Raw genomic sequence first — 22923 nt, 5'->3', positions numbered from 1 at the left:
GTCATGTTGCCTGGGGCTGATGGGACTTATATTTTGCACTATATAGCATGCACCTACTAGTTTCTCCAAGGGACGCAGGTGGTGCTGTGGGTTAAACCACAGAGCCTAGGACTTGCCTATCAGAAGGTTGGCGGTTTGAATCCCTGCAACGGGGTGCTCGGTCCCTGCTCCTGCCAACCTAGCAGTTGGAAAGCACGTCAAAGTGCAAGTAGATAAAAGGTACCACTCCGGTGGGAAGGTAAACGGCGTTTCTGTGCGCTGCTCTGGTTCGCCAGAAGTGGCTTAGTCATGCTGGCCACATGACCTGGAAGCTGTACGCCGGCTCCCTCGGCCAATAAAGCGAGATGAGCGCCGCAACCCCAGAGTTGGCCACGACTGGACCTAATGGTCAGGGGTCCCTTTACCTTTATTAGTTTCTCCAGGTGAAATCCACTGAAACACAAATAATTGGTATTTAGACTTAAGTCTCTGACATGCTCCCACACACCTCCCAAACATTAAACCAGGACAACTTTTGCTTCCATGCCATTGCACAGACGTAGGTCTGCACAATTTGTTTGCTTTTGCCTCTGTGTGAGAACACAGTTCCCATAAGTGAGTCTTTCCTTCCTGGGGGGGAGCACAGATCTCTCTCTATCCTGCAGCACTGCTTTGACCACGGGGACATCAAAGGACGTGCGTTCATGCTATTGATCTCTCTCGGAGGGGAAGAAAAACGAGAGAAAAGGAGAGGCTTGTAGTGAATTTGATGGACTATGGGGAACCAGGGATGGAGGGATGAGGGGAAAGAGGTACTTTGTACTGTAGAAACTTGTTTGGATTTTTCACAGCCATTTCCCTTTGAGCTAGAGAATAAAAAAAAACCTGAAAAGGAACACAAAATTCTCTTTAATGTTTCCCGCTTCCACCATAATAATATTTTCTCTTTATATTTATCTTTCTGTCCTTCATGACACCCATTGGAATGAACGGGAAGGAGAATTTGCTTTCAGTTTAGTCTAGCATCAACCTCAAGCGGTTAAGATAACGCACAACATTGTTCCAAGCACACTGCTTATGACCTGAAGGATACCGGAATCATAACAACAAAGAGCAGGAAGAGATGTTGGGGTCATCTATTCTACTCCCCTCACTCGGCACAGTAATTTTTCTACAGCTTATCTGCCCATGAGTTTACCACAGTTCCAAAACCAGAACTGCTCCAGATCCTCCTCGTATATCTTTGGAGCATTTCTCCAGTGTGAATAACAGTAAATTCAGAATTCAAAAATCAATTTAGGGGGGAAATCCATCCAATAAACATTAGATGATCACCAGGGCTAGCTGGCTAAATTAGTCCTATTTGAGCCAGCGTGGAGACCAGGGGAGAATTAGCTGTGGGATCCCAGAGCAGGTGATCTTCATAAAAATGGGGAGGGAAGGAAGGAAGGGGAATAAACGATCAGGCTAAGTTCAAATTGAAAGCCAGGCAGAATAGCTCTGATTGAATAGGCCCTGCACCTCTTCCGCAAGCCAGCATATGGTTCAGTCTTTTACGAAACAGTAATAACTCATTGAGGATGAGTCAACACTCTGTCCTCCCTCAACAAAAAAGGAAGGGGTGGAGACCTAAATAAATTGTGCTCACGTCGCTTCTCCATTAAATTCACTGGCAAATGCTTAGGCCACAATCTTTCAGAAATTTCATCGGGTCTACCATGAATAAAGTGGGACGCGGGTGGCGCTGTGGGTTAAACCACAGAGCCTAGGACTTGCTGATCGGAAGGTCGGCGGTTCGAATCCCCGCGACGGGGTGAGCTCCCGTTGCTCAGTCCCTGTTCCTGCCAACCTAGCAGTTCGAAAGCACGTCAAAGTGCAAGTAGATAAATAGGTACCACTCCAGCCGGAAGGTAAACGGCGTTTCCGTGCGCTGCTCTGGTTTGCCAGAAGCGGCTTAGTCATGCTGGCCATATGACCCGGAAGCTGTACGCCGGCTCCCTCAGCCAATAAAGCGAGATAAGCGCCGCAACCCCAGAGTCGGTCACGACTGGACTTAATGGTCAGGGGTCCCTTTACCTTTACCTTACCATGAATAAAACTTTGTCAAATGCCATCCCACTAAGAGCGCACAAGATATGACTTGTGCAATGTTCCTCCACTTGTTACAAAGTTCCGTTTGGATTCTTAAAAATGGAGGTTTTCGGAATATATGTAAGGAGGCAGGCAAATGAGGAGTGGCAGACTGACACTGGTGGGGCAGTGCCCCATTTGCGTTAATGGACGAGCCTATGCTATGCAATTTGTCTTGGTTTCCCTTCCCGAACTATTACCATTCCTCAGTAATTCCCACCCTCAAGTTCTTCAGAAACATCCTGCCAATTAAATTTACTTGCGCTAATTGGTTCACGTAGCCCAGAGTCTCCTTAAAACCTGAGGAACTGCCACCCACTCGGAAAGATAATGATAGTTGCCTTTCTCGCAGCCGTAACGCTCTCTCTTCGCCACCGGCTTCCTCGCTACAATTAATTTGCAATTGGCAAACAATTTCCCTTCAAGGTACTGAAAAGAGTCATATTTGGCTTTGAGTTCCCTTGAAGTCCCAAATACATCATTCTACCTCAAGGGTCTGAAGGAAAATTCTCGATTAACAAGCAGCATTGATGGATTGGAAGATAGCTATGAAAACATTATTATGAAAGCAGAGTTCTTGTGGAGGTTCCCCCCCCCTTAAAAAAAAAGAACCTTATAATAGTTTCTGTGGTATAATTTACTGCTTTCAGTTGCATGGTTTCATGTGACAGCTACTTGTTAACCCATGATTAATAACCTCTGAAGGCAAATTCACATGGTGACATTTCAATAAGTGTTGAAGAGATTGAGGTACGGCAGCAGCACAGACAGAGACAAGTCATTCATTACGGCAGAAAAAAAGCAACTTTCCTTGACAAGCCAAGTCAAACCCTTCGAGCTCGCAAGGAACCAAATGATATATGCAAATTATGCCGCTTGTGGCAATATATGATTATTCCAATCGATCAGGTTTCAGTAATTAGGCGGCGGGAACAAATGACCAAACTTTATGAACTGCGAGGGAAGAAGAGGTGAAAGTTTCATTCAGGTCATGCAAGTCAACAAATCCCTGGACAGGTGTTTGCTTCAAGGCTAATATAACCATTATGCTACACACAGAATATAGAATAATGGTCCCAGGAAGCTATCAGTTATATGGGCCAATTGCCTGAACACCTCCTTTTGCTTTCTGTGCTTTTATTTGTTTATTTATATTTATTAAACTTGTGTTTCCAAGCTCCCAGACCATTCTTTTTAATTAAACATCCCTTTGCCACCAGCCGCCTCTCCTTTCCCTTTCTTCCTTAGTCTTCCTTAGCTTATCTGCCTTTTCTTTTTCTCCTCCTCCTCCTCAAGAATCCCTTCTTTGAGTCAAGCTTTTCTTCTGCCTCTTTCTCACTTGATTATTCACTGCTGCCCAAGTCTGTCTCTCGCCCAGGTTCAGGGAGAGGGGACCAAAGGAATCCTATCAGTCTCCACCCAAATAACAGCCCAGACACTGAATTCTGCACCAACTGCACTTTAGGGACTGTCTTCAAAGGAAGCCTCCCCCTAAAATGAATTATGCACATAGCGTGAATGTGTAGTTTTCTGCTGCCCATCCTTTTTGGGACACAGCCCCTTGGTGCCACAAATATCCTCAGTGCCCCCTATTCTACCCTATAAAAAGCATTATTCAGAATAGAGGTTTGCAAGACCCACTAAGGAAGAGAATACAATACAATTCAAAGCAGCAACAATTCACTGCACCTTTATTCAAAATCCAATTACAGTGGTACCTCTGGTTGCGAACAGGATCCATTCCGGAGCCCCGTTCACAACCTGAAAGGAACGCAACCCGCATCTGCACACATGCGGCTCGCAATTCGATGCTTCTGCGCATGCGCCTGACATCATTTTGTGCATCTGTGCATGCACGAGCGGCGAAACATGGAAGTAACCCTTTCCGGTACTTCTGGGTTGCCGCAGGACACAACCTGAAAAGACATAACCCGCAGCGTTCGCAACCCGAGGTATGACTGTAAAACTGTTTAGTTTAATTGATTCAACAAAATTAATGAACTTCATCCAATGATACCAGCTATTCAAAGACTGATTATTACTTACCTCTCCAGCACCCCTCTGCCATCCTCTCTCCTCTTAGAACTCTGCTAGGTAATTCCCTCAAGGGGTGGTACCACCCACTTTGGGAACCAACGTTCTAGGTTCATCAAGTCCAGCATCCTAGTTGGTGGCCATCTTTGTCATCTTGGTGGCCCCCTTGGATCTGCCCCAACTGTTGGCTGCCAAAACTGTTCACTGGGCAGCTGATGGTGGCCTGTGCTATAAACCACAGGTGGGAAACCTGTAGCCCTCAAAATGTTTGAGGAACACAACTCTCCACCATCCCAGGACAAAGTGGCCATGCTGGCTGGGGCTAATCTGAGCTGGAACCCAACAACATTAGGGGCACACCAGGTTGGAGTTGGCTGAACCGTCATGTCTAGGGATGGGGAAACGTGTCCTTTGTGGTTTTCCTTAGTTCCTCGCATTTCCAGCTTTAAGTCCATATTCCAGATCAGTTTGAGATATTTTTTTTATATTGATCCTCATGAAAATTTATTCACCTTTTTAATTAACTTGTTTATTGATACATATTCATAGTTATATGAAAAAATACATACCAATTACAAAGTTTCTTTTTATTTTTATACTAAGATAAGACAGCCACATGGGTCTAAAAGAGAACAAAGTCAGAAGAACAAAAAACAAAGAAGGGAGAGACCTGAAAGGAAGAGAAAGGAAAAGACTACAGAAAGATAGAAAAGAGAAAAAGGACTTCTGACTCTCTGTCCTGCAGCTACATATAATATTCATTCCTTAAAATCCAACCATTCTACCTACTATAAACCAGCATTTTAAAAAAATCTTCAAATCCCAATATTACAAGTGAAAGAGAAAATTCACCAGTATTTTAAGTGCTAATTTCTCCTAAAATTCACATTTTTGTATGCATTTCCTCCAAATGTAATGCATAAACGTAAAGGACCCCTGACAGATAAGTCCAGTCGCGAACGACTCTGGGGTTGCGGTGCTCATCTCGCTTTACTGGCCGAGGGAGCCGACATTTGTCCGGGTCATGTGGCCAGCATGACTATGCCGCTTCTGGCGAAACCAGAGCAGCGCATGGAAAAGCTGTTTACCTTCCCGCTGGAGTGGTACCTATTTATCTACTTGCATGTTGACGTGCTTTCGGACTGCTAAGCTGGCAAGAGCAGGGACCGAGCAACAGGAGCTCACCCCGTCGCGGGGATTTGAACCGCCAACCTTCTGATTGGCAATCCCTAGGCTCAGTGGCTTAGACTAGAGCATGGATTGCCAGTAGTATGTGGGGCTTATTCCACACTATAGGGGAGCAGCCAGAACATGGTGTGTATCTAGATCTAGATAGTCTTATATCTCCATGCATGTCGGGGGGGGGGAATAAAAAGGTAAAGGTACCCCTGACCATTAGGTCCAGTCACGGACGACTCTGGGGTTGCAGCGCTCATCTCGTTTTATTGGCCGAGGGAGCCAGCGTACAGCTGACGGGTCATGTGGCCAGCATGACTAAGCCGCTTCTGGCGAACCAGAGCAGCGCACGGAAACGACATTTACCTTCCCGCTGGAGCGGTACCTATTTATCTACTTGCACCTTGATGTGCTTTCGAACTCCTAGGTTGGCAGGAGCAGGGACCGAGCAATGGGAGCTCACCCTGTCGGGAGGATTTGAACCACCGACCTTCTGATCGGCAAGCCCTAGGCTCAGTGGTTTAGACCACATTGCCACCCGTGTCCCAGTGTAATGCATACTGGTGTGCTATTTTCATGAACGTATGTACTCCCCTCTCCCACAGTATGTACATTTTTGTACACTTCACTTGGCTAGAGAATGGAATTGCAAAATTCAGAGAAGTGCATATTTCAAAGCGTGGTTGTATTTCAGTTCATGTAGCATTTTGGAAACTGCAAATTAGGAAGCTTTGCCTTTATTTGAACCCAAATCCTCCCACATCCCTAATCCTGCCCCTCCATAACTCGTCTTTTCCCTTAGATCAACCCAGCTCAAACTAGGCAGTCCTTCCTCACAAGGAAGGTACGCCATCTCTTTCATTGTACAGTGGTACCTTGGCTTAAGTACTTAATTCGTTCCGGAGGTCCGTTCTTAACCCAAAACTATTCCTAGCCTGAAGCACCACTTTAGCTAATGGGGCCTCCTGCTGCTGCCGCACCGCTGGAGCATGATTTCTGTTCTCATCCTGAAGCAAAGTTCTTAACCCGAGGTACTATTTCTGGGTTAGCGGAGTCTGTAACCTGAAGCGTATGTAACCTGAAGCGTCTGTAACCCGAGGTACCACTGTATTGCCTGCCCTTTCTTTTCCTACAGATACAAAGGTTGTTTTCTGCTGCTCCAGAGAAGCGGACACGGAGCAATGGATCCAAACTACAAGAAAGAAGATTCCACCTAAACATTAGGAAGAACTTCCTGACAGTAAGAGCTGTTTGACAGTGGACTTTGCTGCCAAGGAGTGTGGTGGAGTCTCCTTCTTTGGAGGTCTTTAAGCAGAGGCTTGACAACCATAGGTCAGGAGTGCTCTGATGGTGTTTCCTGCTTAGCAGGGGGTTGGACTCGATGGCCCTTGTGGTCTCTTCCAACTCTATGATTCTATGATTCTACAGCTGCTGCACCCTCCATGGCTATAAGGACAACGTCAGTCATTCTGGCAGCTCTGGCCCTCTTTCCTCGGAGTCTCGCCTGCAAAGCCGACCACTTGTAGAAAACCCGGGAGGGATTTGCTGATAAGCGTTGCTGCGAATTCTTGCTGAAAATACTTGTGGAGAATTCAAGGGGAGGGTGTTCCTTACTGAGAAGTCAAGGATGGGAGACTGGAGGAAGGGGCAGATGGAAACCAGGCTGAATTATGCCAAATGATAAGGCTATCTTTCATAATAAAGCTGCAGACAAGCAGAAGTGTGTGTGCTGTGAGGTGGGGAAGAGGGGGACATAAAATAGTTTCCATCTCTCTCACAAGCCAGCATTTCCTGATTAAATGAAGCTGCCTTTCAGGCCCAGGTAATGGTGGTGAGATCATAGGACACACAGAAGGCAGGACACAGTGTCTTCCCTCCTGGGCCATTGGTGCATTCCGTCCCCTGTAACCTTTGTTGCAGGGCCAGCCCTACCACTGGGCATTGGTGCTCTACATCCCTTGTCAAGCTTGGTTGCAAGGCCAGCCCTTCTGTCACGGTCTGGTTCATGGGCGATCGAAGTCCCAGCTGGGGACATTGGGACTGGGGGCAAGATGGTGAGGTGGAGAAGGAGTGGAAGTCCAGAAGCCAGGAGTCAAGAAGCCAAGGGTCTGTGGGTCAGGAAGCAAGGAGTCACGAAGTCATGGGTCCGTGGGTCAGGAAGCAAGGAGTCATGAAGTCAGGGGTCCGAGGATCAAGAAGAAAGGAGTCATGAAGTCAGGGGTCGGAGGATCAAAAAGCAAGGGGTCACAAAGTCAGGGGTCCGAGGATCAAGAAGCAAGGAGTCACGAAGTCCGGGGTCCGAGGATCAAGAAGCAAGGAGTCACGAAGTCAGGGGTCCGAGGATCAAGAAGCAAGGAGTCACGAAGTCAGGGGTCCGAGGATCAAGAAGCAAGGAGTCACGAAGTCAGGGGTCCGAGGATCAAGAAGAAAGGGGTCACAAAGTCCAAGGATCAAGAAGCAAGGGGTCACAAAGTCAAGTGTCCGAGGATCAAGAAGCAAGGAATCAAGGAGTCAAACGCAGCAGGGCAGGGAACGTGTTGCTGTGGCAAAGAGCCAAAGGGAAAATGCTGACCTTCTATCCCTTCCCGGCTCTTGCCACCAGATGCTGTGAGTTACCAATCGGCCTCACCTGCGAGGCCGCGCCCTGCCTCTTCAGAACAAACTTAGGAAGGCCCCAGTCCTGCAGAATCCTATTGGTCACAGGGCCTGGCTCCTGCACGCACACCTGACACCTACCATTAGGCAGAGAGAGCACCTCCTCTGTTCTGTTCCCCCAGGATGTTCCCATTCTCCTGAGCCACTGCCCTTGTGGCAATCATAGAATCATAGAATTGAGGAGCTGGATGGGAGCATGAAGGCAATGGAGTCCAACCCCCTACAATGCCGGAATCTCAGCTAAAGCACCCATGACAGGTGGCCATCCAACTTCTGCTTAACAGCCTCCAAGGAAGGAGAGCCCACCTCCCGAGGGAGTCCGTTCCACTGCCTAACAGCTCTTATCGCCAGAAAGTTCTCCTGAATGTTTAGTCAGAATATCCTTGCTTGTAACTTGAAGCCATTGGTTCTACCCTCCAGAGCAGGAGAAATCAAGCTTACTCCATCTTCCATGTGTCAGCCCTTCAGATATTTGAAGATAGCTATCCTTTCTCCTCTCAGTCTCCTCTTTTCCAGGCTAAACATACTCAACTCCTTCAACCGTTCCTCATAAGGCTTGGTTTACAGACCCCTGGTCATCTTGGTCGCCCTCCTCCGCACTGAGGAGATTTCACCCCTCCCATACTCAAGAATCACCTCATCAGTCTCCTGACTCTGAGGAGAGGAGGAGGCGTGTTCTTATATCTGCATGTTCCACTCCGACTGAGATAGTATAGTGACTCAGTGTGATAGTGTGAGACTCACTGTGTGTGAGAGAGAGACTCAGAGAGAGAGAGTCAGCCAGCGAGTGAGTGAGTCAGCAAGTCAGTGTATAGGAAAAGACTGAGAATCTCCATTTGTATATAGTGTATAGAACAGTAGCTGTTAGAGAATAAAAGAATATATTCTTCAGCACTGTCGTCTGAGTATTTTTGCTCTGCTGCACAACGACTGTTATCTTGGTGAAGTGATTTGCGGTGCTCACAGCTCTGAGTTGTGAGTCCACGGCACTTGGACCTGTTCTACAGAGGAAGGTGGTCTCTGGAAGTGCCATCCAGCTCGCCTAGCCCAGTTGGGGCTGAGGTGGATGAGTCCAGTTGGTAACACTGGCTCAGGGCGATGCTGACACGCACATGTTCCAAGTTTGAAAAAGGCCGCTGTAGACATAGCACCTACCTTCAAAACAGGAGTGGACAGACAGACTTACGAGTAGTCAGACATTCTCTGTACCTCCTTGGTGGGTAGGGGGGAAACTTGTTGGAGCAGCTTTGTGCACCCTTGGAATCCTTGCTGATCGCTTTTGCTCATGAACATTGGGCCCTTGCTCCTAAACAGAACTTATTCCCTCAAACCCTTTACCTTGGAAAAGCTCCTGAATGGTATTCAGCTCTTTCCAAGTCTGCACAGTGGAACCTCGGGTTAAGAACTTCGTTCTGGAGGTCCGTTCTTAACCCGAAACTGTTCTTAACCTGAAGCACCACTTTAGCTAATGGGGCCTCCCGCTGCCGCTGCAGCACGATTTCTGTTCTCATCCTGAAGCAAAGTTCTTAACCTGAGGTACTATTTCTGGGTTAGCGGAGTCTGCAACCTGAAGCGTCTGTAACCCGAGGTACCACTGTACCATTATTCTGTTCCGATGAAGTGTTACTTCCTTACTTATAAGTAAGCTTGAGCCACCCATGCCTGCAATTTATTCTTAGTCTTGTTTGGTCCTCAGTATTGTCCACTCTGACCAGAATCAGCTAACCTAGGGCTTCAGGTAGCTGCTATACTTCAGCTGGGGATATCGGGAATGGACGCAAATGCCTTCTGCATGCAAGTTGTGGCCTCCACCGCCAAGCCATGTCCCCCTCCCCAACTACACGCCCTTCCCTCCTTCAGATCCTCTAATGAAAAAGTTGTAGAATTAATCTGGGTACAAAGACTTCGCCCTTGTTTTATCTACACCGATCTCTTCATTCCTAGCCTCGGCTGCAAGGAGACGGAGCAATAACTCTGTTGTGGGTGGAAAACAAATAAGCCGTGAAAAAAATTACTTCTCGAGATCAAAGAAATAAGTCTTTTGGCTCAAAAGACGGGGGAGAACTGTTGCGAAGGGGAGTCGGAATGATGAACTCGAGAATGATACCATTTCCCCCCCTTTTTTTGGATCCATTATCTTTCTTGGAAGCTTCGAGTGCTGGCATAAGCTCTGCAACTGTTATCTTTCCTTTGATAAGCTAAAAAAAATGGCCGCGGTAAAGCTCTGAAGTGACTGGAACGGTTCCCAGGCAGTGTTTATGCTTGTCCTCCCGATAGATTAAAATGTGATTAATCTCCCTTAAATAGGTAAATGCAATTAGCAACTTCTGGCAAAGGTTTCACAGGGGCGCACAGGGCCCACTGGGCCCAATCCACTAGGAAAGATATCCTGCATGAGCCCCGATGAAACAGCGAACCTCTTGGGCAGCTGGCATTTGCAGTGGCGTAGCGTGGGGGGTGCAGGGGGGGCCGGCCGCACCGGCCGCAACATCTGGGGGTGCGCTCGCACTCGCAGCTCTCTGCCCCTACCTGGCTCACTCACTCTCTCTCACTGCAGTGCTGGCTGTGCGAATCCGATCCGAGCCGCCGGGTCGCCGCCCACTGTGGAGGGGAGGGTGCCAGGCATGCGGTGCGGTGCGGAGAGAGAGCGAGGGACTATCTGGGGGAGGGACAGTGCAGCGGGGGGGGGGCGCAAATTACTTGCCTTGCCCCGGGTGCTGACAACCCACGCTACGCCACTGCCAATGAAACAGCGAAGCTCTTGGGTGTTTGGGGCCACAGTGGATTCTTCCTACGAAAGAATCAACTCCTTTATTTCCAGCGCTCAGAGTGCAAGTGCCGTTGCTTACAGTGCAAAAAAGGCATCACACACAAACACACCGCGGCGGCAGCCTTTGGGGAACTGCAATGCTTGCAGAAGTATATATATATATATAAAATCTTAATATTGGAGGGGAGCAGAAAGAGATTAATGAGGATTGTACGTGCTCAGTGGCCACAGAATCCTGAATTGCTGTTGTGGAGGTGGTGATGTGGAATGGAAAATCGGGAGGAGAAAATAATTAAAATACATCAGAACACATTCAGCAACAAGAATAAAACTGCAACTGGTGTGCCGGCTGAGACCCTACTTGCCTGCCTGTGCTCCGTCTGGCCAGAGTGGGGCATGCTCTGGTTATCTCCCACTTGGACTACTGCAATGCACTCTCCGTGGGGCTACCCTTGAAGGCAAGAGCCAGTGTGGTGTAACAGTTAGAGTGTTGGACTAGGACCTAGGAGAGCAGGGTCCGAAGCCCCATTCAGCCAGGAAGCTCACTGGGTGACCTTGGGCCAGTCACCCTCTCTTAGCTTAACCTACCTCACAGGGTTGCTGTGAGGGTGAAATGGGGAGGAGAACAATGTACATTGGTACCTCGGGTTACAGACATTTCAGGTTACAGACGCTTCAGGTTACAGACTCCGCTAACCCAGAAATAGTACCTCGGGTTAAGAACTTTGCTTCAGGATGAACACAGAAATCGTGCGGTGGCAGCGAGAGGCCCCATTAGCTAAAGTGGTACCTCAGGAAACCTTCACGTTAAGAACGGGCCTCCGGACCGAATTAAGTTCTTAACGTGAGGTACCACTGTACACCACACCTTGAGATAATGGTGGTATATAAATGTAATAAAGAAGAAGACTCATGAACTACAATTAATTCAAACTGGTGACTGGAAGTAGTCACCAGGACCAAATAACCCTGGTTCTAAAAGATCTACATTGGTTCCCAGCACGTTTCCGAGCACCACAGTGTTGGTGCTGACCTTTAAAGCCCTAAATGGTCTTGGCCTTGTATACCTGAGGGAGTGTCATCATCCAGCCCAGACACTGAGGTCCAGCTCTGAGGGCCTTCTGGCAGTTGCCTCATTGCGAGAAGTGAAGTTTCAGGGAACCAGACAGAGGGCCTTCTTGATAGTGGCGCCCGCCCTGTGGAACGCCCTCCCATCAGATGTCAACGAGATAAACAACTATATGACTTTTAGAAGGTATCTGAAGGCAGCCCTGTATAGGAAAGTTTTTAATTGTTGATGCTTTACTGTGGTTTTATAATTTTGGGGGAAGCCGCCCAGAGTGGTTGGGGCAACCCAGTCAGATGGATGGCATACAAATAATCAATGATTACAGTGGCACCTCGGGTTACAGACGCTTCAGGTTACAGACTCCGCTAACCCAGAAATAGTACCTCGGGTTAAGAACTTTGCTTCAGGATGAGAACAGAAATTGCGTGGTGGCGGCACGGCGGCAGCTAAAGTGGTACCTCAGGTTAAGAACAGTTTCAGGTTAAGAACGGACCTCCAGAACGAATTAAGTGCTTAACCCAAGGTACCACTGTATTATAAATATTATTAGTAGGACAGATTGCCCTGATAAAAGCCCAGTATCACCACTGCCTGCACCTTAAGGCGGATCCACACCATAGATTTAAAAGCCCTCTGAACTGCAGCATTTAACTTCCAAATATTTGATCTGTCTCTCACCACCCTTCTCTCTTGGCATAGACTTCATACATCACTCAACGCTCTGCCAATATACCACTGAGGATCCCTTTCTGAAAGTCCTGGCATTTCATTTTTCTCTCCATATAACGAAAAACTCACACTTGATTCAAACCTAATCAAATTCATCTCACAGGAGACTGGTGGCAATAGACTCAGCCATACATTTTTAAAATGGTATTTATTTGGGTTTGCAGTTCAGCCTATCCCATTAAAAATTCTTTTTAAGGGGGGAGGGGGGAGTGTTTGAAAACCATACATGCAAAGGAGGCCAGTTAAAAATTAAATAAAAACTACGACCAAGCGCATTAGTATTAACCAAAATGCAACCCAAATAACATGGCCTTTCAGAGTTTCCGAAAGAAATTCACAGCTGAGCTATTCAATAACGTTAGGAAAATTGCAAAGTACACTCTTCCCCAGTCTCTACTATTTGCTAGTTAGGGAATTGCCAATATTTTGGCATATAAACATTTTTGGCATGGGTTTTCTGGGAGATAAAATATATCCTGACACACAAACTTTTGCTTATCTTGTTTGTAGGCCTCAGCACCTCTCCAAATTTGCTTGCTCTTATCTGCTGCTTCAGGACTATTTTGGGTTGTTTTACCTCCTACTTCCTGGAAAGGTGTTCCGAGTCAATCAGGGATCAGACCTCAATCATTACGACATTACGGCACTCCACAACCCATCAGATTTGACTATGTAACAAAGCCAATTCAGAACAAGAGCAGGAAGAATCGCCTTCACTCTGAACAGGCTTCTTGACAAGGCCATGTAGCCAAATCAGATTGGAGTAAACGTTGAAGGGGAATAATTTTTCCTCAGGGAAAAGTCTCCTCAAGAGAGGGAGGCATTTGGATGGGTTGTAAACAAGTTTGAGGAAAACATGCACATCTCTTTTGGTCTCAGAACCCCACACCAGGAGGCTTCACATCACAAGATCCCTGTATGTAGAAAACTGGCATGTCAGAGAGAAACTTTGACCCACGAGGGAGAAACTAAATATTCCAGTCTACTTCGCCTGCACAAGCTTATATAGTCTGAAAAGAAGCAGTGCCATGGGAATTTTGCCATGTGCTTTCCCGCTAAATGCCTAAAACGGCTCTGACACTAGGGCTTTGGGAAGCCTCTGAAGAGTCTAGCACAGAGAAGGCCTCTTAACACACCTTTTTCGACTTTACCATGTTAACTCGATAGGAGGCTTCACGTCAACCTGTCAATGGCCGTGGCTGGTGGCTCTGCAAAAATGCACCCCTTTGCAAGCTTATTACGAGGTCTTGCTGAATACCCATCACAGAGACCATGAGGCCTGGGAATTGCCCTGTGGTGAGCTGGTTCAGGACTTGCCAGTCTACAAATTACACCAAGAGATGCATCCCTTGTTATTCATCATGGCAAGGAGAGGGCCAGCCTGGCCAAATCCAACAGGATAAGATGAGAAGGTACAGAAAGCTTGCTTCCCCATCTCCCGGCATGAAAAGACATTGTTTCAGTTGCCAGTTACCTGGCACTGCAAAGTTGAAGGAAGGTATACTCTGGCTTCTGCCACCAGCCAGGTGGCCCTTAGGCCCTTGGGAGGCAGAACCCCCAGGTGGCAACCCAGGAAGAACACCACGGCAAAGGGATGATCAATCTGGCCCCATCTGTTAGTCAAAGGAGCAGCAGCAGGGAGCTTGCGGCCCACCCAGCCCGCAATACCTGCCAGAAAGAACAACTGGCTTCAACTGGCAGAACACAAAGGAGGCACACTTTGTTCCCTTTAATTGGGCACGTGTGCGCGCGCACACACATAATTTACAATCTGTTGGAAGCTACCTTGATGATCAATGGGTCAGAAGACAGGATATAAATCTGCTAAACATAAACAAATAAATCAAAACACTGTAATCTAATGTTTAGATTGGGCTGGCAGTGTGCTGGGTTGTCTTCATGGGTCAACTGAATGGCACGACTGTTGCTTGCTGATTTTTTAAACGGCAACCTTCATGGTGCAGTGCCCAGAGCGTAGGTCAAGGGGACCTGGATGCAAACCAGCATTCAGCCACAGAGCTTTAGCGAGGAGCTTCGGACAAGACACAACACCCAAGACTAATGCACTGCAGGGAGCTGTTAATAATAATGATGATGTATTATTATTATTATTATTATTATTATTATTATTATTATTATTATTATTTGCAGTTGTATCCTGCCATTTTCCCAAGCTGGGATTCAAGGCAGCTTACAACATTACAAAATGCAAAGCAGCTTAAAACAAACTAGTTAAAAATAACAACTAAAATACATCCAAACACATTTAGATCAGCAACAAAAATGCAGATTGCCCTGATAGCAGGCCAGGTCCACACCATATACTTAAAGCACATCCTCCGCACATTTAAAGCACATGACTTCCCCCCAAAGAATCCTGGGAACATTAGTTTCGCTCTCACAGAACCGTAATTCCCAGCAACCTTAACCAACTACATTTCCAATGATTTGGGGGGGAGGGGTCATATGCTTTAAATGCTCATTGAATGGCAATGATCTCTCTGTTTTCAAAGGCCTCTCTCTGAATAGGAAGGTCTCAGTCTGCTGGCAGAAGGGTAACATAAAGGGAGCCGATCTAAGCTCTCTTCACAGGTAATTCCACAATATGGGGGCAGCCACTGAAAAGGCTCTGCCTCATGCGCCACCACCACCCAGGTTTCTGATATCGATGGGACAGAGAAACGGTTCGATTACCCACCACCCTGAACCCTCTCGGGAAAGACATAGCACGAATGTGGAAGACAGAAAAGCAAGAAACAGTGCTGGAGACAGTAATGTTCCTCTTGCACTTACCAACACAGTAGCCCACCAGATTGAGGTACTGTTCCGCCTTGCAGGGAGTCCTGCACCTTCCTTTGGCCTGAGTGGCGTGAGGGTGGCAGGTGGCGCAGTCCGCATCCGACGGCCCATGGCATGTCTTGCAAGTGGGATGGCACACTGGGTGGCAGCAAAGAAGACAGAGAGCTCTGCTAAGACAACCCACGTCTTCGACAAAGGCAAAGAAACATTGACTTCATGGCTGGCAAAGAAGTACGTGACTAGGAACACATGTGTGGCTAATGCACACATACCAACGTACATGTACAAAGAGCGAAAAGGAGCAGATGTTTCCCTGAGCTGGGAGCATTGATGAGGGAGCTCTGCCGCAGAAGTGTGACATTCAAGTGCATTCTGTGCAATGGATGTACGTCACATACAAAAGCGAGAGCGGCAGCTGTTCGTGGAAAGGCGAGTTGTCCTACTGGGGCTATTGTCAGGGCAGGATTAACTCTCATGCAAAGAGGGCTACAGAGCTGGGTCTCGGCCATATCCTAGCTACCTGGAGCTTCTTCCGTTCAGCTCCTTGTGCCACAGATTGAAATGCAACCATCTGTTGCGTACATCTGGGCTCAGATCTTCTACATACCCGTAAGAGAGAGCGCCGGCTGCATGAAGAACTCTCCTGCGGCCAGATAATAACTAACTTCAATAGACTCTTCCCCCTGTATCTCATTGCAATGTTTCCTCCTCCATAAACTTCAGAGCCTGTAACAGGCTCTAAATGAAAAACAATAACCCAATACACTGCAACAAGAGGTTTATCTCGCCTGTCGGCTCGTGGCAAATAAGACTGTCCTCAGGCCACCCGAAACATTGGCGGCATATTTCCCACAACCGTTTCCCATTAATAAAATAAAAAGAGCAGCTCTTTTGTTATCTGCACAGCTGCAAGGGAGGCATTCCTCTGGACCTGTACTCACAAACTCAAGCCTGAAATTAAATGGGATCTTAATGGAAGATTAAGGTCCACATTAATCTTTGGTGTTTCAAACAAACATAAAGCAAGGAAGAGTCAAGGCTACCAACGCCGTCCCCAACACCCTTCCAGGCTGTTTTATTTATTTAGGAGGACAGACATATATATAACAAGCATTTGAATCATTTCCCCCAAGATGCTCTGTAATGTTTTCTAGATATCTGTTATGGTTCTAGGGATTGCTTGTGCGTAAATTGTCTTTACTCGTGGCTGTCTTGCATGGTTGAACCCTTTCTGACAGAGCAGCCTCTATCTCGTGACTGCCTCAGTCGCTGGCAGAATCCGTCAATGGGCGTTTCTTAAACCGCTTCCAACATAAAAGCTGCTTCACGCCCAGTCTCCTCCCCCGTTGCCTGCGCGAAAGCTTTTTGCGCGCTGTGGGTGTGGGTAACGGAGCACTTGTCCCCTCTCCGCTTGTCTCCTGCGAAGAGTCTTGGAGCCAACTCTCCGCTTCCTCTATCTCCTCCCCTTCTCCACTGGTGTTGCGCTGATTTCCTTCCCCAGCGTATGGGCTATCCCTCCTCCTACTGGTACCCTCTCCACTGTCGTCCGAGAGCCCTCTCACCTCCTCCTGCTCCGATGGCAGTTCCCTGACAATATCTATATAGTTATAACCAAGTGGAGTGGGAAGGACATAAGAACATGAGAAGAGCTTGCTGGATAAGGTCAGATGCTCATTATGGGATGCTCATAGCCAGGATCTGAGCACTAGTCTCCCTGTGGTTTCCAGCAACTGCCATGCAGTAGTATTCCTGCCTCCATCTGATAGCCTTCTCCTCCACAAAAGCCTTAAATCTAATAATAAATATAATCAATTAAAAAAACCAAAAAAACCCATGCAATGCCTGCAAGGCTACCCTGTCCACAGAGCAATACTCCCTCATTCTGCACAAACCAATTTTGGGTTTTTCCCTACATTGGTTTCCTGGAGACTGTGTATATCTCACAATCCAGGAAGGGATAAGAACCCCACAGCAAAAGGGATGTCCTGATGAACCAAGCTGTTGCTCATGCAGACAGCCCACGGCACCCATTGATTTTACACTGTGGCAGCAGATGACACCGTTGTCTCTAAAATAAAATATGGGAAGGAGGCGTTTCCCCCCCCTTGGTAATATTTTTTGTTAAGGCATTACACCCGAGCCGCGATCAAATGTGCTGGTGGCAGGCATGCACTAGGCAGGTGTTCAACGTTGCGGACTCACGGTAACACCTCGCCTCCTGTTGATACCATCCATCCAGACATTCAGAGACACACCGGCCTTCGTGAAAGGTTTGTGGGGGTGCGCATGTGGTGCAGTTCTCTGGCGATTTCTCCACGCAGGATAAGCAGGAGGAGTGGCACTCTGCAGCAAAGAAAGAGATGGGGGAGAAGGACAAGAATGTGAGCGCAGCCAACCGCATTTGCCTGGTTTTGTTTTGCTCACAGCACCTTCTCGCACGATGCTTGGAAAGGACGCTGCACAACTTTCCCCTCTGCTACAATTTTCGCTCACCCTCTCCAAAAGGTGGGCGGGGCTTGCAATACTGTGTGGGTTTCCTGGGACCGGGGAGCCACCCACCTTGCTACAGGGTGGCTGTTGCCCCGCCCCCATCTCAGCAGGCCAATGGGCTGCTGGCTGGAGCTGGGGCGAGGGCTGAGGAAGGGGGTGATGCTCTTTGGCCCAAGTTCACTTGTTTTCTTTCCAGTTTCATCCACTGGACTGCCAGGGAAGGAGAAACCTCCACACTCGATTCCTTCTCAATCCGGCCCGTGGAGGGTCTGGGAATCAGCGTGCTTTTACATGAGTGGAATGTGTCCTTTTATTTAAAATGCATTTCTGGGTTATCTGTGGGGCCTGCCTGGTGTATTTACATGAGTAGAATGTGTGCTCCTATTTAAAATGCGCTTCTGGGTTATTTGTGGGGTATAGGAATTCGTTCTCCACTCCCCCCAAAAAATATAGTCCGGCCCCCCACAAGGTCTGAGGGAAAGTGGACCGGCCCCCTTCTGAAAAAGTTTGCTGACCCCTGACTCAACCCAAATCTGTGCCTGCAATGTCCACAATCGTCTGCCCTGGGCCAGTTTTCTCCAATTCAGTTTTGAAACTGAACGCAAGCCCTGAGCTCAACAGGTTCTTTCTGCTGCCAATTTCTGAAATATCTATATCGTAAGCAAAGTTATTTTCCATGGAGCGTTTTATTGGGGGGGGGGGATACAAATGCTGACCTGGAGATTTTGAGAAGGAATCTGATGCAGCCTTGTTAAGAGAAGACCCTTGAGCGCAACAAAAGTGCTCAGAACTACCTTTGGAAAAGGCCGCCTCCCAATAAATGTCAACACAAAGTAAAACAGCGAGCAAAACAACCTTTTACTAGTCCATCATTTCTAGACAATTTATTCAACAAGATGGGAGAAGAGAGATATCTAGGTCAGCAGAATCTCCCTGCTTTGAAGATGGCCCACAGCTGCATCTATCTAGACTGTTTGGTTTTCTTTTAGGAAATAATTTGGGGTTTTTTTGAATAGTTGAGTGCTTTGGTGGGGTTGCTGGCCTACTGCCCTTCTGGTTTCCCTTCACCCCCCCTCCAGCCCCCCCCCCCATAAACCCACAATATCTCTCCACAGAATATCCCCCAAACCTCTAGAGCAGATCTGAGGGCGATGCAGGGGGGATAGAAAAGGGAGGAAAAGTCCCGTGTGCGGTATGTTGGGTCTCGCCCTGTGACTTTTTTAAAAGCATGAACCAATGAAGATAAGATTCCTTCATTATTATTCTGGGAGTTTCCTTCACTCACCTTTGCATAACCCATCACTATGGAGGTAGAAATGGTCTTTGCATTGGGGTAGGCAGACACCTACAAATGTCCCCTTGAGCATCGTTCCAGGTTGCAGCCCCTCCTCTGGCTTCATGCACTTCGTACAGTGTGAATGTTCAGGGCCAAGGCACTCGCGGCAAGACGAATGGCATCCTGCAAAACAGCAAAGCCACTGTGAAATCCCAAGAAAAGTTGTGCTGTATCTGTGAAAGAATGAGAAGCAAATACTCCTTCCGGAGAAAGGAAGATGGAGCATATACGGATATATGTATGTGAATGTATATATGAAAGAGATTTCATCAAAGAGAGACAGGGCCGGCCCTACTATTTGACAGGGCGAGGCAGCTGCCTCAGGTGACAAATGCTGAGGGACAGGGAGCAGTGTTGAGGTGCCATCCATTCTGCTCTGGACCTCCTAAATTACTCTGTAGCTTATTTTGTCGTTTTTAGATTTTAGTTAGTTTTAAGAGCAGCAAAACAATACAGCTTTATCAAAGCCAGAAAGACTGTGAACAGCCTCTTCTGATTCAGGATGATTCAAGGGTAACATTATAGGTAGATTTCAGGACTAAAACAATAGATAAAGAGACATTCAGTGAGGAAAATCAAGAGAGGAACAAAGGAAGATGGTTATAAGGGGCCTCTGAAAATAACAAATAAAACCAGTACAGTGGTGCCTCGCAAGACGAAATTAATTCGTTCTGCAAGTTTTTTCGTAGAGCGAGTTTTCTCGTCTTGCGAAGCACCACGGCGGGGAGGGGTGGGGAAAAGCAGGGCAGCTGCCGCAGCCGGTCCTTGGACTCACCCACGCCTTGTGGACACCATGCGACGCGGCTGCTGGAGGGCGGTGGGGCTCAGGAGCGCGACTCCGGCTGCAGCGCTGGCTGCTGGCGGCAACGGCTCCTGAGGGGAGTGCGCGAGGGCGGTGGGCAGCGGCGCGAGGCAGCCGGAAGGTCGGAAGGTCGGCTGGAAGGTGGGAGGGAGCCGGAGGAGCGGGGAAGCGAGTGTGCGACCGTCACCATGACAGGAGAGGCAGGGCTGTTTCGTCTAGCGAAGCAAGCCCTTAGGAAAATCCGTCTTGCGAAGCACCTCAGAAAACGAAAAACCCTTTCGTCTAGCGGGTTTTTCGTCTTCCGAGGCATTCGTCTTGTGGGGCACCACTGTACCTCGTAGACATATATGATCAAGGGCCTGGAAACCAAGCCTTATGAGGAAAGTTTGAGGGAATTGGGTAGGTTTAGCCTGGATAGGAGGAGACTGAAAGCAGATGTGGTAGTCATTTTCAAATATCTCAAGGGCTGTCACGTGGAACAAGCTTGTTTACTCCTGCTCCAGAGGGTAGGCCCCAAACCAACGGATTCAAGTTACAAGAAAGGAGATTCTGACTAAACATCAGGACAGTACATCTGACAGTAACAGCTGTTTGGCAGTGGAACGGTCTCCCTCAAGAGGTGGTAGACTCTCCTTCCTTGAAGGTTTTAAAGCAGTGTTTGGATGGCCATCTGCCATGGATGCTTGAGTTGAGATTCCTGCATTGCAAGCGGTTGGACTTGGGATCCCTCCCACTTTACAGTTCTGTGAGAGCCAAGGCATGGGCAGAATGAGTGGGACAGAATCATAGAATCATAGAGTTGGAAGAGACCACAAGGGCCATCGAGTCCAACCCCCTGCCAAGCAGGAACCACCATCAGAGCACTCCTGACATATGGTTGTCAAGCCTCTGCTTAAAGACCTCCAAAGAAGGAGACTCCACCACACTCCTTGGCAGCAAATTCCACTGTCGAACAGCTCTTACTGTCAGGAAGTTCTTCCTAATGTTTAGGTGGAATCTTCTTTCTTGTAGTTTGGATCCATTGCTCCGTATCCGCTTCTCTGGAGCAGCAGAAAACAACCTTTCTCCCTCCTCTACGTGACATCCTTTTATATATTTGAACATGGCTATCATATCACCCCTTAACCTCCTCTTCTCCAGGCTAAACATGCCCAGCTCCCTTAGCCGTTCCTCATAAGGCATCGTTTCCAGGCCTTTGACCATTTTGGTTGTCCTCCTCTGGACACGTTCCAGTTTGTCAGTGTCCTTCTTGAACTGTGGTGCCCAGAACTGGACACAGTACTCCAGGTGAGGTCTGACCAGAGCAGAATACAGTGGCACTATTACTTCCCTTGATCTAGATGCTATACTCCTATTGATGCAGCCCAGCATTGCATTGGCTTTTCTAGCTGCCGAGCTAATCAGCTCAGGATTAGCTCAGTTTGGGTGCCTATCTTTCAGTTTTCCACCAAAAACTTTCAACAAACACAACCGCTTCCTCCAGGACTGTCAGCCATTTGGATTCAATGGAATTCTTCCAAGGAAGTCAATGAGAATACTCCGATACCAGGCTTCCTCAACCTCGGCCCTCCAGCTGTTTTGAGATTACAATTCCCATCATCCCTGACCGCTGGTCCTGCTAGCTGGGGATCATGGGAGTTGTAGGCCCAGAACATCTGGAGGGCCGCGGATGAGGAAGCCTGTCCTATACAGTCAAACCTCATGTTGCATTTGCTTCATAATACGTTCTTTCAGGTTACATCCCGCGGCGACCCGGAAAGGGATACGTCCGGGTTTCACCACTCACGCATGCGCAGAAGCGCTAAATCACGCTTGGCGCATGCGCACAAGCACCAAATTGTGCTGCGCAACTGTGCAGATAACGTGCTTCAGGTTGCACTCTTTTCATGCTACAAACGGGCCTCCGGAACGGATCCCATTCGCAACCAGAGGTACCACTGTACAATAAGTTTATTCACATGAGAGCGGCGGTGGTAACCTTCTAGCAGGAGCAATGTCACACTCATTGAGACAGGGACAGGATGAGAGATTTTGGGACTGGCAGCAGCAGCCCTGGAGCTGAGGTTTTCAACCCAGACCTCCCCCTGCCGCAACCTTGCCACCACTGCCTCGCACCCTCCCTGAGTGCAGTCCTCCTGCCACTTAAAAGCTATCTCTGCGACCCCTACATGAGCCACGGCTGAAATTAGAGCCTAGACCTGTTGAGATCGAGCTGCAGGCTTTCCTTTCCTTTTAGGCCTACAACTAGAAGCATATACACAAAGTATCAAATGTGGTGACAGTAATGTATATGTATACTGTTGTTTGGTTGTAACAGAAAAGTGATGCACCTTTAACCATGTAATCATGTGATGATTGATTCTATACACCTGTATTATACTTAACTGCTTGTTATGAGTCTGAACATTAGCTGTTCCTGTGAATATTTTCTTTTCTTTTTTTAATAAAATTTGTATTAGGTATTTTATAATTATAAAGGGAAAAAAATAAGAAAAAAACCAATACATGAATTCAACAAACAGTACATTGACAACAAAAAGAAAAAAGAAAACAATACAACATAAGAAAAAAAAGCAAAAACACACATCCAAATTTTTATATCCAAATCTTTCATTAGCTTATTTCCTCGACTTCCTCGCACATCCCTTTTTTGTATTCTAGTTCAAATTATCTAGTTCAACAAATCCTTTCCCTTGTGAATATTTTCTTTACCCTGAGCAAACCGTTTTGTTATAGTATAGGTATAGGTATAGTATAGTTTAGGTATAGTATGAGACTGATATTTTCTAATTTTTTAGGGTTTACCACACATTGTAATTGGAGTGCTATTTTGCATCATGCAGCTTTTCGGACTGATGAAGCGTGTAGCGAAACCTGTACTATATCCGGAGAACAGGTCTCCTTTTGCCCACTTGCGTTATTCTCACCAGGGTGGTGGCTTTGATTTGCCTTCC

At 47.5% G+C, this 22923-nt stretch overlaps 1 protein-coding gene across 1 annotated transcript in view; it reads right to left on the bottom strand.

Moving 5' to 3' along the window:
• The window catches only part of FRAS1 (Fraser extracellular matrix complex subunit 1), a 380286-nt gene that overhangs the window by 141956 nt on the left and 215407 nt on the right, over positions 1-22923 (bottom strand). Inside the window, exons 17-19 of the mRNA XM_083398098.1 lie at positions 19117-19290; positions 17544-17684; positions 15336-15479 (exon numbers count right to left, since the gene is read on the bottom strand). Of these exons, the coding sequence (XP_083254224.1) occupies positions 15336-15479; positions 17544-17684; positions 19117-19290 (459 nt within the window). The remainder of the gene's footprint in view (positions 1-15335; positions 15480-17543; positions 17685-19116; positions 19291-22923) is intronic.

The sequence above is a fragment of the Podarcis tiliguerta genome (assembly GCF_965153285.1).
Source record: "Podarcis tiliguerta genome assembly, chromosome: 9".
Taxonomy (NCBI): Eukaryota; Metazoa; Chordata; class Lepidosauria; order Squamata; family Lacertidae; genus Podarcis; species Podarcis tiliguerta.
The sequence above is the reverse complement of the archived record's forward strand: the minus strand, read 5'-3'. Positions and strand labels throughout refer to the sequence as shown.